At 40.7% G+C, this 16,294-nt stretch overlaps 1 protein-coding gene across 1 annotated transcript; it reads left to right on the top strand.

Moving 5' to 3' along the window:
• Positions 1–962: 962 nt before the first annotated feature.
• On the top strand, positions 963–15,968 carry LOC112075033 (scavenger receptor cysteine-rich domain-containing protein DMBT1). Its single transcript, XM_024142088.2, has 8 exons — positions 963–1,207; positions 7,664–7,693; positions 9,386–9,706; positions 9,850–10,164; positions 13,553–13,849; positions 14,036–14,356; positions 14,543–14,680; positions 14,872–15,968. Exons 1-8 carry the CDS (start codon positions 1,177–1,179, stop codon positions 15,201–15,203), a joined length of 1,785 nt encoding a protein of 594 aa, XP_023997856.1. The 5' UTR covers positions 963–1,176; the 3' UTR covers positions 15,204–15,968.
• Positions 15,969–16,294: the final 326 nt, after the last annotated feature.

Here is a 16,294-nt window from a genome sequence, read left to right as displayed (position 1 = left end):
TGTCTATGACACTCATTTACATAAGCTGTCCTATCCATGAGTACAACCGACCCACCCTTGTCAGCAGGACGAATAAGGACTGACGTATCGGATTGTAAATCAAGCAAAGCTTGTTTTTCATCCTTAGGTAAATGATGGAAAGATTTGGACTCCTGTTTGTTCTTAAGGAGATGAGCAACATCTTTTTCAACAAGTCTGCAATATGTCTCGATAGAGCGATTGCGATTGGCTGGAGGTATAAAATAACTCTTGCTTCTAAAAGGAGTCGGAGTCTGTGCAGGTGAGTAACCTACTGGTTCAATAGAAATGTCAAGATTAGGGGAGCTAAAGTATTCCCTTCAACGGATGTTTCTAAAAAACGTAAACATGTCTACCTTTACATCAAAGTCGTTGCACTGGGTTGTAGGCACAAAAGATAACCCTTTATTAAGCAAAGAGACATGGGCAGGGCTCAATATCTTGCTTGATAAATTAAAAACACTCAGTCCCGTGGGTTCTGGGACCGTGTGAACGGTTGCCTCTGATAGTCGTTTCTTCTTACCCCGTCGGGTGCGGCATCTCGTCGAGTTGCTAAAGGGGGTGCTGAGATGTTGGCCGGGGTAGGGGTAGCCAGACGTAGAAAAATGCTTATTAAAATGATCGATTATCGTAGATTTATCGGTGATGACAACGTTTTAAGGGTTATACTAACATGTTTTTTTGGGGGGGGCGGGTTCTGTACATTTGTTTTGGCCCCTCAGTCTATTTTAAAACATGTATATAGGTCAATCATCGTGCTATATGCATCTCATATTGTTGGTTTAAAAAATCCAACAAAGGGTTAGTGCCGTTGAGCTCAGTGTTGTGTGCAGGCGGGTGTTGGGTGGAATCGGTGACCAGACCAGAGAATAACCACATTAGTGGGCCAGGATTTCCTGTTTTGTATATGCTCTTCTCTGTCATTGTAACTCTAACACCGGAAACTTGTAGATCACACATTGATATCTTTTACATGGAGGTAGCATTGCCAGAGCCTGGTAATTTAACTCTCAATTTTGGTTCATCAGAATTTTAGTTTTGCTCATCATTTGTATTATAACTTGAAAACAGTTAAATCTGGGGTAAATATTGCAATAATTTACTGCCAAGTGTTGGCGATAATCATACCTGATATTGGAGGATATTACAAGGATCAAGATGGGGACAATTCTACTCTTTATGGCATTAGGTGAGTATTGCAGTAACTAAGTTTTCATAAAGGAAGGTCTTTCAAGTGCATTACATGAACAACAATATACTATATATAGATTGGTATCTGTGACTTCTGCTTTATCCAACTACAGTATGATATTGTCTCTGTCTAGCGTAGCCTTGTTTCAATAGCCTAGGATGTATATATTGGATATTAATCTCTGCAACGCAATTTTAACAGGCTAATTTGTGAATTCTGGTATCCATGAAACGTTGCTAATGAATTACTTGTTACAGAGAGTCACAGAATCAAACCAACCTAGAACAAAGGACTCATTCCGATTTCCAGTTCTCATTACCGCTTTCTAGTCTCACACAGCTGTGACTTACAAGTTAGAAGTTGATGTGCTTGGTGTACATATCCCAGAAAGGTTGTGCAATCTTGCAATTATAAACTTTGATAGAAAACCTATCAAAATAGATAGGATCTTGAAACCGTGGAGAGGGAAACACCTGTCCATCTACGGGAAAATTACACTGATTAATTCTCTAGTGATATCGCAGTTTACGTATTCATTCATGGCTCTACCGACTCGAGGAGTCTGTTTTTCCAGCAGGCTACTAAAAGAGGCACATCCAAAGTTCATAAGGGGGCTTTTTGCTGTTATACAGAGTAAAACCAATAATTTTCAGTGGATTGACAATGGAACCCTGTTTTAAAGTATCCTCCTTTTAAATGCAGAATAAAAATTACAGCAAATAATATGGCTAAACTCCATGTACAAGAAAGGTATCATGTTTATGAATCAGAGTGTGAAGAAGGATGGTCAAATTGTCACACAAGCAATTAACATACGTATATTGAGAAGTATTAATACAAAAGAATATGTAGCGATGTGTGCTGAGAGTCGGGAAGCAAGTTCAGTGAGTGAGTGTTTTAAATAAATAAACACAACATAATACAAAAATAAGAAACACAAACAACGCACAGAACTGACACAGAAACACCCGGGGAAGGAACCAAAGGAAGTGACATGCAGTTGAAGTCGGAAGTTTACATACACCTTAGCCAAATACATTTAAACTCAGTTTTCACAATTCCTGACAATTAATCTTAGTAAAGATTCCCTGTCTTAAGTCAGTTAGGATCACCACTTTATTTTAAGAATGTGAAATGTCAGAATAATAGTAGAGAGAATGATTTATTTCAGCTTTTATTTCTCTCATCACATTCCCAGTGGGTCAGAAGTTTACATACACTCAATTAGTATTTGATAGCATTGCCTTTAAATTGTTTAACTCGGGTCAAACGTTTCAGGTATCCTTCCACAAGCTTCCCACAATAAGTTAAATGAATTTTGGCCCATTCCTCCTGACAGAGCTGTTGTAACTGATTCAGGTTTGTAGGCCTCCTTGCTCGCACACGCTTTTTCAGTTCTGCCCACAAATGTTCTATAGGATTGAGGTCAGGGCTTTGTGATGGCCATTCCAATACCTTGACTTTGTTGTCCTTAAGCCATTTTGCCACAACTTTGGAAGTATGCTTGGGGTCATTGTTCATTTGGAAGACCCATTTGCGAACAAGCTTTAACTTTCTGACTGATGTCTTGAGATGTTGCTTCAATATATCCACATAATTTTCCTACCTCGTGATGTCATCTATTTTGTGAAGTGCACCAGTCCCTACTGCAGCAAAGCACCCCCACAACATGATGCTGCCACCCCCGTGCTTCACGGTTGGGATGATGTTCTTCGGCTTGCAAGCCACCCCCTTTTTCCTCCAAACATAATGATGGTAATTATGGCCAAACAGTTCTATTTTTGTTTCATCAGACCAGAGGACATTTCTCAAAAAGTACGATCTTTGTCCCCATGTGCAGTTGCAAACCGTAGTCTGGCTTTTTTATGGCGGTTTTGTAGCAGTGGCTTCTTCCTTGCTGAGCGGCCTTTCAGGTTATGTCGATATAGGACTAGTTTTACTGTGGATATACAGTTGAAGTCGGAAGTTTACATACACTTAGGTTGGAGTCATTAAAACTTGTTTTTCAACCACTCCACAAATGTCTTGTTAACAAACTATAGTTTTGGCAAGTCGGTTAGGACATCTACTTTGTGCATGACACAAGTCATGTTTCCAACAATTGTCTACAGACAAATCATTTCACTTATAACTCACTTTATCACAATTCCAGTCGGACATTAGTTTACATACACTAAGTGGACTGTGCCTTTAAACAGCTTGGAAAATTCCAGAAAATGATGTCATGGCTTTAGAAGCTTCTGATAGGCTAATTGACATCATTGGAGTCAATTGTAGGTGTACCTGTGGATGTATTTCAAGGCCAACCTTCAAACTCAGTGCCTCTTTGCTTGACATCATGGGAAAATCCAAAGAAATCAGCCAAGACCTCAGCAAAAAAATTGTAGACCTCCACAATTCTGATTCATCCTTGGGAGCAATTTCCAAACGCCTGAAGGTACCACGTTCATCTGTACAAACAAGAGTACGCAGGTATAAACACCATGGGAAATAAATGTATGAATGAAGTAGATTGTCGTCCTCCAATTAAAAACCACAAATGTCTTAAAATGACTTAAGATCGAAAGGTTTGACATCTCTCAATTGCATATGTTTCAAGAAGTTGGGAACAGATGTTTTTGTCCCATCGCAATGGCATCGGGTTCATGAACTGACATACAAAACAACAATTGACGCATTAATCCGTACTTTTCAACTTAAACTATTATATACAATGCCGCCATGGAAGTAACGCTACAAATAATGCTATTTGACCAAGAAGGAGAGTGATGGAGTGCTGCTGTAACGATTGTCGTCTACTTCGGACGAGGAATAGGACGGATCGGACCAATACGCAGCGTGGTAAGTGTCCATGTTAATTTATTAACTGAACACGAAAAGACAAAATAACAAAGTGAATGTAACAAACAAAAATCGAAACAGTCCTGAAAGGTGAAAACACAAAACAGGAAACAACTACCCACAAACACAGGTGGGAACAGGCTACCTAAGTATGGTTCTCAATCAGAGACAACGATAGACAGCTGCCTCTGATTGGGAACCATACCAGGCCAAACACAGAAATACAAATCATAGAACAAAAACATGCCCACCCCAACTCACCACCTACCAAACCAAAATAGAGACATAAAAAGGAACTAAGGTCAGGACGTGACAGCTGCATCAGATGACCTGTCCTCCACAATCACCCAACCTCAACCCAATTGAGATGGTTTGGGATGGAGTTGGACTGCAGAGTGAAGGAAAAGCAGTCAACAAGTGCTAAGCATATGTGGGAATTCCTTCAAGACTGTTGGAAAAGCATTCCAGTTGAAGCTGGTTGAGAAAATGCCAAGAGTGTGCAAAGCTGTCATCAAGGTAAAGGATGGCTACTTTGAAGAATCTCACATTTAAAATATATTTTGATTGGTTTGCACTTTTTTGGTTACTACATGATATTCCGTAGTCACCCCCTTGGCATTTTTCCTATGTTGTTGCCTTACAACCTGGAATTAAAATGTTTTTGGGGGGTTTGTATCATTTGATTTACACAACATGCCTACCACTTCGAAGATGCAAAATATTTTTTCTTGTGAAACAAACAAGAAATAAGACAAAAAAACTGAAAACTTGAGTGTGCATAACTATTCACCCCCCCCAAAGTCAATACCTTATAGCCACCTTTTGCAGCAATTAAGACAATGGGAACTAACAGTACTCCCGTAAGGCGCAAAAACACAACGCACCTTACTATAATAACCACATGCGTAATACACTGAGGAAAGCCTCCACAAGCAACAAGAAAATAATCCCGCACAAACCTAAGCGGGGAAACAGGGGTAAATATACACACAGAAATTACAGCAAATGAAAACCAGGTGTGAATGAACCAAAGACAAAACAAACGGAAAAGGAAACATGGATCGGTGATGGCTAGTAGGCCGGCGACGCCGACCGCCGAGCACCGCCTGAACAAGGAGAGGAACCACCTTCAGTGAAAGTCGTGACACAAGGGGGTGAATTTTTTTGCAAGGCACTGGATATCATTTTTTCTATTTTCCACCAAGTCCTCCAACTAGAATCTAGAACTCGAAACTACAATCTGAGTAAATGTAACACAAGCTATATCTGACATACGTTTTTACATTAGCTCGGTGGTAGTTTATCCAAATAAAAATCGTATTTTCAGTAGTTATTTACTCTTTTGACATGTAGCGGTGTAGCTAACTACTGAAACTACCTACTGTATTTTTTTTCTGTCCTGAACCACTGGGCTAAGCCGATGCACTCTCTCCTATCTGGCTCACATAGATCTCCCTACACTGTTAACATTTGACTCTAGACTTAAGTATTCTTCCAGTCATGTTTTTTTAAACATTTTGTATTATGTAACATTTCAGATTTACATATGATAATTTTTCAGGAGGACTTTTTGATATAGTGAGTTACTTTGTCAAAGTAACTTTAGTTACGCGAACTATATTTCTCTCAATGGCAGCTTTACAGTAGCTCAACTTCTTCCTCCAGATAATTGGTAGCTTCCTAACTATATTTTCAGAGTAGTTCCCCAACACTGCTGACATATTATATAAGGAAAAAACATTAGTCAACATCAAGTGGAGAAACTTTTTAACAAAGTAAAGAGTTGAGAGTCATTTAATAGCATTTTGCAGAAAGCAGGAAGAAGGAAGAGTGCCATATTATGTGAAACTGATTCCAAAAATTTAAGTTTCACTTGTATACAAAACTGTTGGTCTGTGAGAGCCTGGCAAATGTTAACCACAACAAGTTAACTACTCTACATGAGAAGTACATCTCTAACAGGGCAGTTTCACAAAGGAAATGATTGAGCTTGACATGCAGTGCATTCGGAAAGTATTCAGACCACTTCACTTTTTCCACATTTTCCAAGCTTGGCACGCCTGTATTTGGGGAGTTTCTCCCGTTCTTCTCTCCAGATCGTTTCAAGCTGTGTCAGGATAAATGGACGCTGCACAGCTATTTTCAGGTCTCTCCAGAGATGCTCGATTGGGTGCAAGTCCGAGCTCTGGCTGGGCCACTCAAGGACATTCAGAGAAATGTCCCGAAGCAGCTCCTGCATTGTCTTGGTTGTGGTCCTGAGCTCTCTGGAGCAGGTTTTCATCAAGGATCTCTCTGTACTTTGCTTCGTTGATCTTTCCCTCGATCCTGACTAGTCTCCCAGTCCCTGCCTCTGAAAAACATCCGCACAGCATGATGCTGCCACCACCATGCTTCACCGTAAAGATGGTATTGGCCAGGTGATGATCGGTGCCTGGTTTCCTCCACACGTAACACTTGGCATTCAGGCCAAAGAGTTCAATCTTGGTTTCATCAGACCAGAGAATCTTGTTTCTCATGGTTTCAGAGTCCTTTAGTTGCCTTTTGGCAGACTCCAAGCGGGCTGTAATGTGCCTTTTACTGAGGAGCGGCTTCCGTCTGGCCACTCTACCATAAAGGCCTGATTGGTGGACTGCTGCAGAGATTGTTGTCCTTCTGGAAAGTTCTCCCATCTCCGAAGAGGAACTCTGGAGCTCTGTCAGAGTGACCATCGGGTTCTTGGTCACCTCCCTGACCAAGGCCCTTCAACCCCGTTTGCTCAGTTAGGCCAGGCGGCCAGCTATAGGAAGAGTCTTGGTGGTTTCAAACTTCTTTAATTTAAGAATGATGGAGGCCACTGTGTTCTTGGGGACCTTCAATGCTGCAGACATTTTTTGGTAGCCTTTCCCAGATCTGTGCCTCGACACAATCCTGTCTCGGAGCTCTACGGACAATTCCTTCAACCTCATGTCTTGGTTTTTGCTCTGACATGCACTGTCAACTGTGGAACCTTATATAGACAGTTGTGTGTCTTTCCAAATCATGTCCAATGAATTTAGTTTACCACAGCTGGACTCCAATCAAGTTGTAGAAACATCTCAAGGATAATCAATTGAAACATGATGCACCTGAGCTCAATTTCGAGTCTCGTAGGAAAGGGTCTGAATACTTATGTAAATAAGGTATGTCTGTTTTTATTTAGAAAAAAATAACAAAAATGTCTAAAAACCTGTTTTCGATTTTGTCATTATGGGGTATTGTGTGTAGATTGATTAGGAAGACAAATTATTTAATCAATTTTAGAATAAGTGAAGGGTTGTGAATACTTTCCGAATGCACTGTATAACCATACGGCTTTACAAATGGTGTAAATACCACAACAGCACATGGAAACATTGTCTGTTTGCTGGGTTTACATTTAAAGTTGTTTATGAATGTGTCAATAACTATCTACATAAACCGTTCTAACATTTACAAATGTAGCGATAACAACTCATGAGTTAATGAGCAAACATTAAAACCTTGTGATTTTTTTTACTGGACAATATAGTAAGTCGTTATCCATTTAGAAATGGCAACCTCGGTAAATGTGTATTCAATTGTAATGTTTTGGTTGTCTGTGTTTCTCCCCAACAGCTCATCAAATGGTGTTGTGTTCAGTGGCAGGTAAGTGTTTATTTACACTGAACGAAAATATAAACGCAACATGCAACAATTTCAACGATTTTATTGAGTTGCAGTTCATACAAGGAAATCAGTCAATTGAAATACATTAATTAGCCCCTAATCTATGGGTTTCACATGACTGGGAATACAAATATGCATCTGTTGGTCACAGATACCTTAAAAAGAAAAGGTTGGGGCGTGGATCAGAAAACCAGTCAGTATCTGGTGTGACCACCACTTGCCTCATGCAGCGCGACACATTTCCTTCACATAGAGATGTTCAGGCTGTTGATTGTGGCCTATGGAATGTTGTCCCACTCCTCTTCAGTGAATGTGCAAAGTTGCTGGATATTGGCAGGCACTGGAACACGCTGCCGTACACATAGATCCAGAGCATCCCAAACATGCTCAATGGGTGACATGTCTGGTGAGTATGCAGACCATGGAAGAACTGTGACATTTTCAGCTTCCAGGAATTGTGTACAGAGTCTTGCGACATGGGGCCGTGCAATATCATGCTGAAAGATGAGTTGATGGCGGCGGATGAATGGAACAACAATGAGGATCTCGTCACGGTATCTCTGTGCATTTAAATTGCCATCGATAAAGCTATATTGTGTTCGTTGTCCGTAGCTTATGCCTGCCCATACCATAACCCCACCGCCACCATGGGGCACTCTGTTCACAACGTTGACATCGGCAAACCGCTCGCCCACAGAATGCCATAAACGCTGTCTGCCATCTTCCTGGTACAGTTGAAACCGGGATTCATCCGTGAAGAGCACACTTCTCCTGTGTGCCAGCGGCCATGGAAGGTGAGCATTTGCCCACTGAAGACGGTTACGACACCGAACTGCAGTCAGGTCAAGACCCTGGGGAGGACGACGAACACTCAGAAAAGCTTCCTTGTGACGGTTTCTGACAAACCTATTTTCATCAGCTGTCTGGATGGCTGGTCTCAGATGATCCCACTGGTGAAGAAGCCAGATGTGGAGGTCCTGGACTGGTGTGGTTACATGTGGTCTGCAGTTGTGAGGCCGGTTGGCCGTACTGCCAAATTCTCTAAAACAAAGTTGGAGACGGCTTATGGCAGAGAAATGAACATTTAAATCTCTGGCAACAGCTCTGGTGGACATTCATGCAGTCAGCATGACAATTGCACGCTCCCTCAACTTGAGGCATCTGTGGCATTGTGTTTTGTGACAAAACTACATATTTTAGAGTGGCCTTTTACTGTCTCCAGCACAAGGTGCACTTGTGTAATGATCATGCTGTTTAATCAGCTTCTTGATATGACACACCTGTCATGTGGATGGATTATCTTGGTGAAGGAGAAATGCTCATTAAGAAGGATGTAAACAAATTTGTGTACAAAGATTTGAAAGAAAAGGCTTTTTGTGCATATGGAACATTTCTGGGATGTTTTATTTCAGGTCATGAAACATGGGACCAAAATATAAAAATTTTGTTCAGCGTACATGTGAACACAAGTCCCCAAAAGGTTTTAAGTAGCATGTTTGAATATCATTTAAATATATTTAAAAGTACACATAAAATAAGTAAATTAAGTAGCACGTTTGTAACAAAACTTTGAATAGAACATATTTGACCATACTGACAGTGTTAATTTGCTTATTTGCTTATTGATCATTATTAATCATTTTTCCTATCATTTATTTTCCTCTTTGTGAGCTGGTGAAGAGATCAGGCTGRTCAATGGCACTAGTCGCTGCTCGGGGACAGTAGAGATTCTTTACAAGGGCCAGTGGGGACGAGTGTGTGGCCAGATGTGGGACGTAAACGATGCCAATGTGGTGTGTGGCCAGCTGGGCTGTGGGAGRGCTGTGAGTGTCCAAGGTAGTGCCCACGTAGGTCAGGGCAGTGGTGGCAGGCCYACTTGGCTGGATGATGTTGGGTGTAAAGGCACTGAGAGCTCCCTCACAGAATGCTCACATGGAGGATTGAAACWCCATGACTGTTTACAGGCTCAAGATGCCAGAGTTGTCTGCTCAGGTAAGAAAAGTCCCTCTGTTGCTATTGCGGTTGATAAAAGTCGAAATAGCTTGATTTTAGTTGTGTCAACTTGGTATCGATTTTGTTGAATATTATACTGTAAGGCTTCCATTTCCTCTTTAATTTTCTTATTTCATTCCTAGTTAAACCTAATATCAGACTGGTCAATGGGAGTGACCTCTGCTCTGGGAGGGTGGAGGTCTATCAAACTGGTCACTGGCGAACCGTGTGTGACGAYGTGTGGGACTTGWATGAYRCTGCWGTGGTTTGCAGACAGCTTKSCTGTGGGAGAGCTGATAGTGCCCCAGAGAGGGCCTACTTTGGTCAGGGCAGTGGGCCCATCTGGCAGGATGATGTTGGCTGCTCTGGCAGGGAGTGCTCCATCACACAGTGCTCACACACAAGAGGAGGAACACATAACTGTAATCATGGTAACGACGCAGGTGTTATTTGTTCAGGTAAGGGAGTCTCTTTGCCTTGTCTAGACTTGAGTTTTATCAGCATTTGGTTTGAATGGTTTGAATTGTGCAGAAAGGTCTCGTCATAAAGTAAATCCTAAAAAGCATATTACTGCAGTATTGTAGCCTGCTCTGCCCCCTAGTGGAGAGTTCACCGTTGCACAAAGAAACTTAACCCAGGCCTGACTTGGTGCTATATGACCAGATGGGGGCAGCCTAGAACAGGGCATGTGTCTAAGACAGTATGAAGATGAGCAGATATAGTGCCTTCAGAATGTATTCACACCCCTTGACTTATACCACATTGTTGTGTTACAGCCACAATGAAACATTTATTAAATAGATGATTTCTCTCACCATCTACACACAATAGCCCATAATGACAAAGGGAAAACATGTTTTTAGAAATAATTCAAATATATTGAAAATGAAATACAGAAATATCTCATTTACATAAGTATTTACACCCGAGTCAATACATGTTAGAATCACCTTTGGCAGTGATTACAGCTGTCTGTAAGTCTTTCTGGGTAAATCTCGAAGAGCTTTGCACACCTGGATTGTACAATTTTTGCATATTACATTCAATGTCGTCTTGGTAAGTAACTCCTGTGTATATTTGGCTTTGTGTTTTAGGTTATTGTTCTGTTGAAAGATGAATTTGTCTCCCAGTGTTTGTTGGAAAGCAGACTGAACCAGGTTTTCCTCTAAGATTTTCCCTGTGCTTAGCTCTATTTCGTTTATTTTTCTTCCCTAAAAAACTCCCTAGTCCTTACCGATGACAAGCATACCCATAACACACTGGAGGTTGGTGGCACCTTAATTGGGGAGGACGGGTTCATGGTAATGGCTGGAGCGGAATTAGTGGAATGGTATCAAATACATCAAACACATGGTTTCAATGTGTTTGATGCCATTCCATTCGCTCGGTTCCAGCCATTATAATGAACCGTCGTCCCCTCGTTAGCCTCCACTGCCATAACATGAGGCAGCCAGTGGTACTCAGTGATGTGTTGTGTTGGATTTGCCCCAAACATAACACTTTGTATTCAAGAAATAAAGTTAATTCATTTGCCACATTTTTTGCAGTTTTACTTTAGTGCCTTATTGCAAACAAGATGCATGTTTTGGAATATTTGCATTCTATACAGGCTTCATTCTTTTCACTCTGTCATTTAGGTTAGTATTGTGGAGTAACTACAATGTTGTTGTTCCATCCTCAGTTTTCTCCTATTACAGCCATTAAACAATTGTAACTGTTTCAAAGTCTCATGGTGAAATCGTTGAGCGGTTTCCTTCCTCTCCAGCAACTGAGTTAGGAAGGACGCTTGTATCTTTTTCCTGACTGGGTGTATTGATACACCATCCAAAGTGTAATTAATAACTGCATCATGCTCAAAGGATTATTCAGTGCCTGCTTTCTTTTATTTTTACCCATCTAACAATAGGTGCCCTTCTTTGCGAGGCGTTGGAAAACCTCCCAGGAATTTGTGGTTGAATCTGTGTATGAAGTCCACTGCTCGACTGAGGGACCTTACAGATAGTTTTATGTGCAGGGTACAGAGATGAAGTAGTCATTCAAAAATCATGTTGAACACAATTATTCCACACAGAATGCAATTTATGTGACTTGTTAAAAACTTCTTATGGCTGCAATCCCGTTAACGGGATGATATGACAACAGCCAGTGAAAGTGCAGGGCGCCAAATTCAAACAACAGAAATCTCATAATTACAATTCCTCAAACATACATGTATCTTATACCATTTTAGAGGTAATCTTGTTGTTAATCCCACTAAAGTGTCCGATTTTAAATAGGCTTTACAGCGAAAGCACCACAACCGATTATGTTAGGTCACCGCAAAATCACAGAAAAACACAGCTATTTTTCCAGCCAAAGACAGGAGTCACAATAAGCAGAAATAGAGATAAAATTAATCACTAACCTTTGATGATCTTGATCAGATGACACTCATAGGACTTCATGTTACACAATACATATATGTTTTGTTCGAATAAGTTAATATTTATATCCAAAAACCTCAGTTTACATTGGCGCCATGTTCAGAAATGCCTCCAAAATATCCGGAGAAATTGCAGAGAGCCACGTCAAATAACATAAATACTCATCATAAACTTTGAAAGATACATGTTTTACATAGAATTAAAGATACACTTGTTCTTAATGCAACCGATGTGTCAGATTTAAAAAATCTTTACGGCAAAACACAATATTCAATCATCTGAGAACAGCGTTCAGCCACAAAAGGAAGCCATACAGTTACCCGCCAAATTGTGCAGTCAACAAAACTCATAAAAAGCATTATAAATCTTCACTTACCTTTGCTGATCTTCGTCGGAATGCACTCCCAGGACTCCCACTTCCACAAGAAATGTTTGTTTTGTTCGGTAATGTCCATCATTTATGTCCAAGTAGCTACTTTTGTTAGCGCGTTTAGTACACAAATCCAAACGCTCGTGCAGGACCAGCCGAACGTTGGACGAAAACTTCAAAAATGTATATTACAGGTCGAATAAACTTGTCAAACTAAGTATAGAATCAATCTTTAGGATGTTGTTATCATGAATATTCAATAACGTTCCAACCGGAGAATTCCTTTGTGTCTATAGAAGTAATGGAACGCAAGTCCCTATCATGTGAAATGCGCATGACCAGGAAATGGCTCTCTGCCAGTAACCTGACTCATTCCCCTCTTTCAGCCCCACATCACAGTAGAAGATACATTCAAGGTTCTACAGACTGTTGACATTTAGTGGAAGCCGTAAGTGCAAACAGATCCATATCCTACTGTGTTTTCAATAGGCGATGAGTTGAAAATCGACCAACCTCAGATTTCTCACTTCCTGGTTGGATTTCTTCTCAGGTTTTTGCCTGCCATATGAGTTATTTTATACTCACAGACATAATTCAAACAGTTGTAGAAACTTCAGAGTGTTTTCTATCCAATACTAATAATAACATGCATATATTAGCAACTATGACTGAGAAGCAGGCCGTTTACTCTGGGCACCTCTGTGCACCTTTCATCCAAGCTACTCAATACTGCCCCTGCAGCCATAAGTAGTTAAGCAAATTTTTACTACTGATCTTATTTAGGCTTGCCAAAACAAAGGGGTTGAATACTTATTGACTCAAGACACTTCAGCTTTTCATTTTTTTTAAAATTTGTTTGTTTTTAACTCTGAAAATATAATTACACGGTATTGTTTGTAGTCCAGTGACACAAAATGTCAATTTTAATCTATTTTAAAATCAGGCTAAAACACAACAAAATGTGGAAAAAGACAAGGAGTATAAATACTTTCTGAAGGCTCCCCAGGTTGTTTTTACTGTTGCCTGACTAAACTATATGTCTTTGACCAACAGGTGTTGTCTTGCAGAAGCCTTCACTCTCCACAGACCCGTCCTATTCTGCCTTCTTGCATGGAGAGGAGGTCCAACTCACCTGCACTCTTCCATCCCGTATCCTCTGTAATGCTGTGGAATTCATCTTCTATCTGAATGGAGACTCCGTCATGAATGTGACCGTTGGATCCTCACAGCCCAGGGCTACTTTAACAAAGTTTAAGATGGACGATTCACACCAGGGCAGTTACAGCTGTCTCTACAGAACCCTCTCCAACAGTCAAGACATCAGCTCCCCTTACAGCAACGYTACTAAAGGTGAGGTGGTAGTTGGGAAACAAGTGCTGCCTAATCTATATCTATATATTTAAGATTCATAGCCTTGATAGAGATGAGAGACTGATTACCTTGTCCATCATACACACCTTTCTCAGTTTTCTCAGTTTTCTCAGGTGTGAATATGGAATCATATTACTGTCATATTGCTGTTTACTTTCTTCCAAGTGGTCCTGCTACAGCCCAACATCTCTCTCAGTGCTCCAAATGGAGGGATGTTCTGGGAACTTCAGGGGCCAGAGGTGATCAGGGGCCACAGCTTCTCCATCATCTGCTCCATTCATCCACAGTATCCTGGAGGCCTCTTCTATCTGGACTTCTCTGGGTCCAACAGAACAGAGACTACGCCAGCAGTCAACCACTCTGCCTGCTTCCACTTCCCTGTTGCAGAGTATACAGACCAGGGGAAATACAGCTGCAGCTATGGAGTCAACATCTCCACCCGGTCATTCAGGTCGGCTAATAGTGAACTAGCTGTCACCATTAGAGGTAAAATAACACATGCTTTACATTTTTTTATTTAAAATAGCTTTTACGTGAGAGAAAAATCATAGTATTGTAAAATGATTCATAATCCTTCATATCACAATTTTTTGGGTTTTATATCCTATGAATTTGCCATCTACAAGTCTTGATCTGTAGGTCTAAACCTTGAAATACCTACCTTTTCCTCAGCATCTATGGTCCCCATCATTGCCTCTGGAGGGACTGGTGGACTAGCACTCCTGTTTCTGCTTCTGCTTGTCATCTGTCTAGTCAGCAGGAGGACAAGGAGGAGCAGCAAGCCATCTACAGAGACTGACCAGAGAGAATGTAAGTGATATCATTATACTGTAAACAAAGGCTGAATCTGAACTTAATTTACACCTTGAGCTTGACAAGTTGAGTTAAGCAGTATCTCAAAATTGACTTTAAGACTTTTGTCGACATCATTTTGTTCGGATAAAAAAAAATCCCCAGAGTTTCCTGTTGCGAATATTAATTAGCAAATTGTTACGCAACAGGTATTGACAACAGACACAACAGAGGCGAGGACAACAAAGTAGAAGAGGAGGAGGTCTATGTGAATGTTGAAAACGTCTGTGACAAGAGAAGTCTGGAGAGAGGGAAGGGTGAAAAGAAGAAAGGGAAGGAAAAAGGGCACAGCTATGGGAAAAGGGAGGATGCCTGTTTCAATGAGAAGGAGGGTGAAAGGGAGGGAAACGTTCGAAGGAAGCGTGTTTGTGGTGGGTCTCATGAGAAAGTGAATAGTGCAGACGACGATGAAGATTATGCTACTGTCTATGACAATGTTGTAGCGCACGACGTGATCGAAGACATTTATCAAAACTATTAGGAGAAGTAACAGTGGACTGTATGTCACTAAAGTCACTCATTGGCATCAACACATTGATCTGTAAATTAAGTTAAGTAATAATAACTCAGATGCAATAGTATAGCAACTACGGTTGCTATAGTTGACACTTAAACTAGACATATGACATAATGGTATTGCTCTATTTTATTTAGCTTTTTGTAACCAATCGAACTGTTCAGCATATTTGAACCATCAGTTCCAGTGTTGTTGAGGAACTAGCATTATGTATAAACTGTTGGGTGATTGCACTAAAAAGAACAGGATTCTCATTGCATGCTTTTGAGTTGAACTGTTATGTCTCCACTTCTTCTTTGATGAGGAGTAGAAGGTGTTCAACCAAGTGAGAAGAGGTCCAACCATAGAAATAATATGAGAACTGGTAAGTAAAAGGTGTGACTCTCGACTCACTATTTTGGGCCTTTGCCTTCCTAATCCACTTCCGTAGGTCAAGACCATCAAGCTCTCGCTTTTGATTCTCCCTGGTCTATCTATCATACAGGGCACGTGGGCTTTACTGAGAACAGAACTGTTTACCCTAGATGCAACAGCACAAATGAGGGAGTGACAGAGGAGCTGTGCACAGGAAATGCGTCCTCGTATAGAGTCACATCTTACATTCACCAGACCGTCTGCGACAGAGACTGGTCAACACGCTTTCACCAGAACACTTGTTCAGGTCGACTAGAGAAAATACCCGTCTTTATTTCTGACATGAAGACACAAATATGGAATATCTTCTATCTGACAATGGGTGAGTTTAACTTGCAAAACGTGCAATTCAACATCATATCTGTCAACAAAGGGAGAACACTGCTTTGCTTGAAATGTATGTTTTTAGCGGCTGCATATTGGATAAAAGTACTCAGGGATGAATCCTACATTCAGTTGAGAAATGTGTATCAAATGTTCATGTCACCTTTTAAAGTTTAAAAACTTAGTCAATAGTCAAAATACCTATCAATGTTCAGTAAAGGGGTGGATTTTCTCAATCATATCATTGACCAATAAGGAAAGACTGACTTCTGCCAGATAATTGATAAAGGCAATTCATTTAATATTGATTGTTTATG

This window comes from Salvelinus sp. IW2-2015, unplaced genomic scaffold (assembly GCF_002910315.2).
Source record: "Salvelinus sp. IW2-2015 unplaced genomic scaffold, ASM291031v2 Un_scaffold2947, whole genome shotgun sequence".
NCBI classification, from domain to species: domain Eukaryota; kingdom Metazoa; phylum Chordata; class Actinopteri; order Salmoniformes; family Salmonidae; genus Salvelinus; species Salvelinus sp. IW2-2015.
This window is presented reverse-complemented; position numbering and strand designations above follow the sequence as displayed.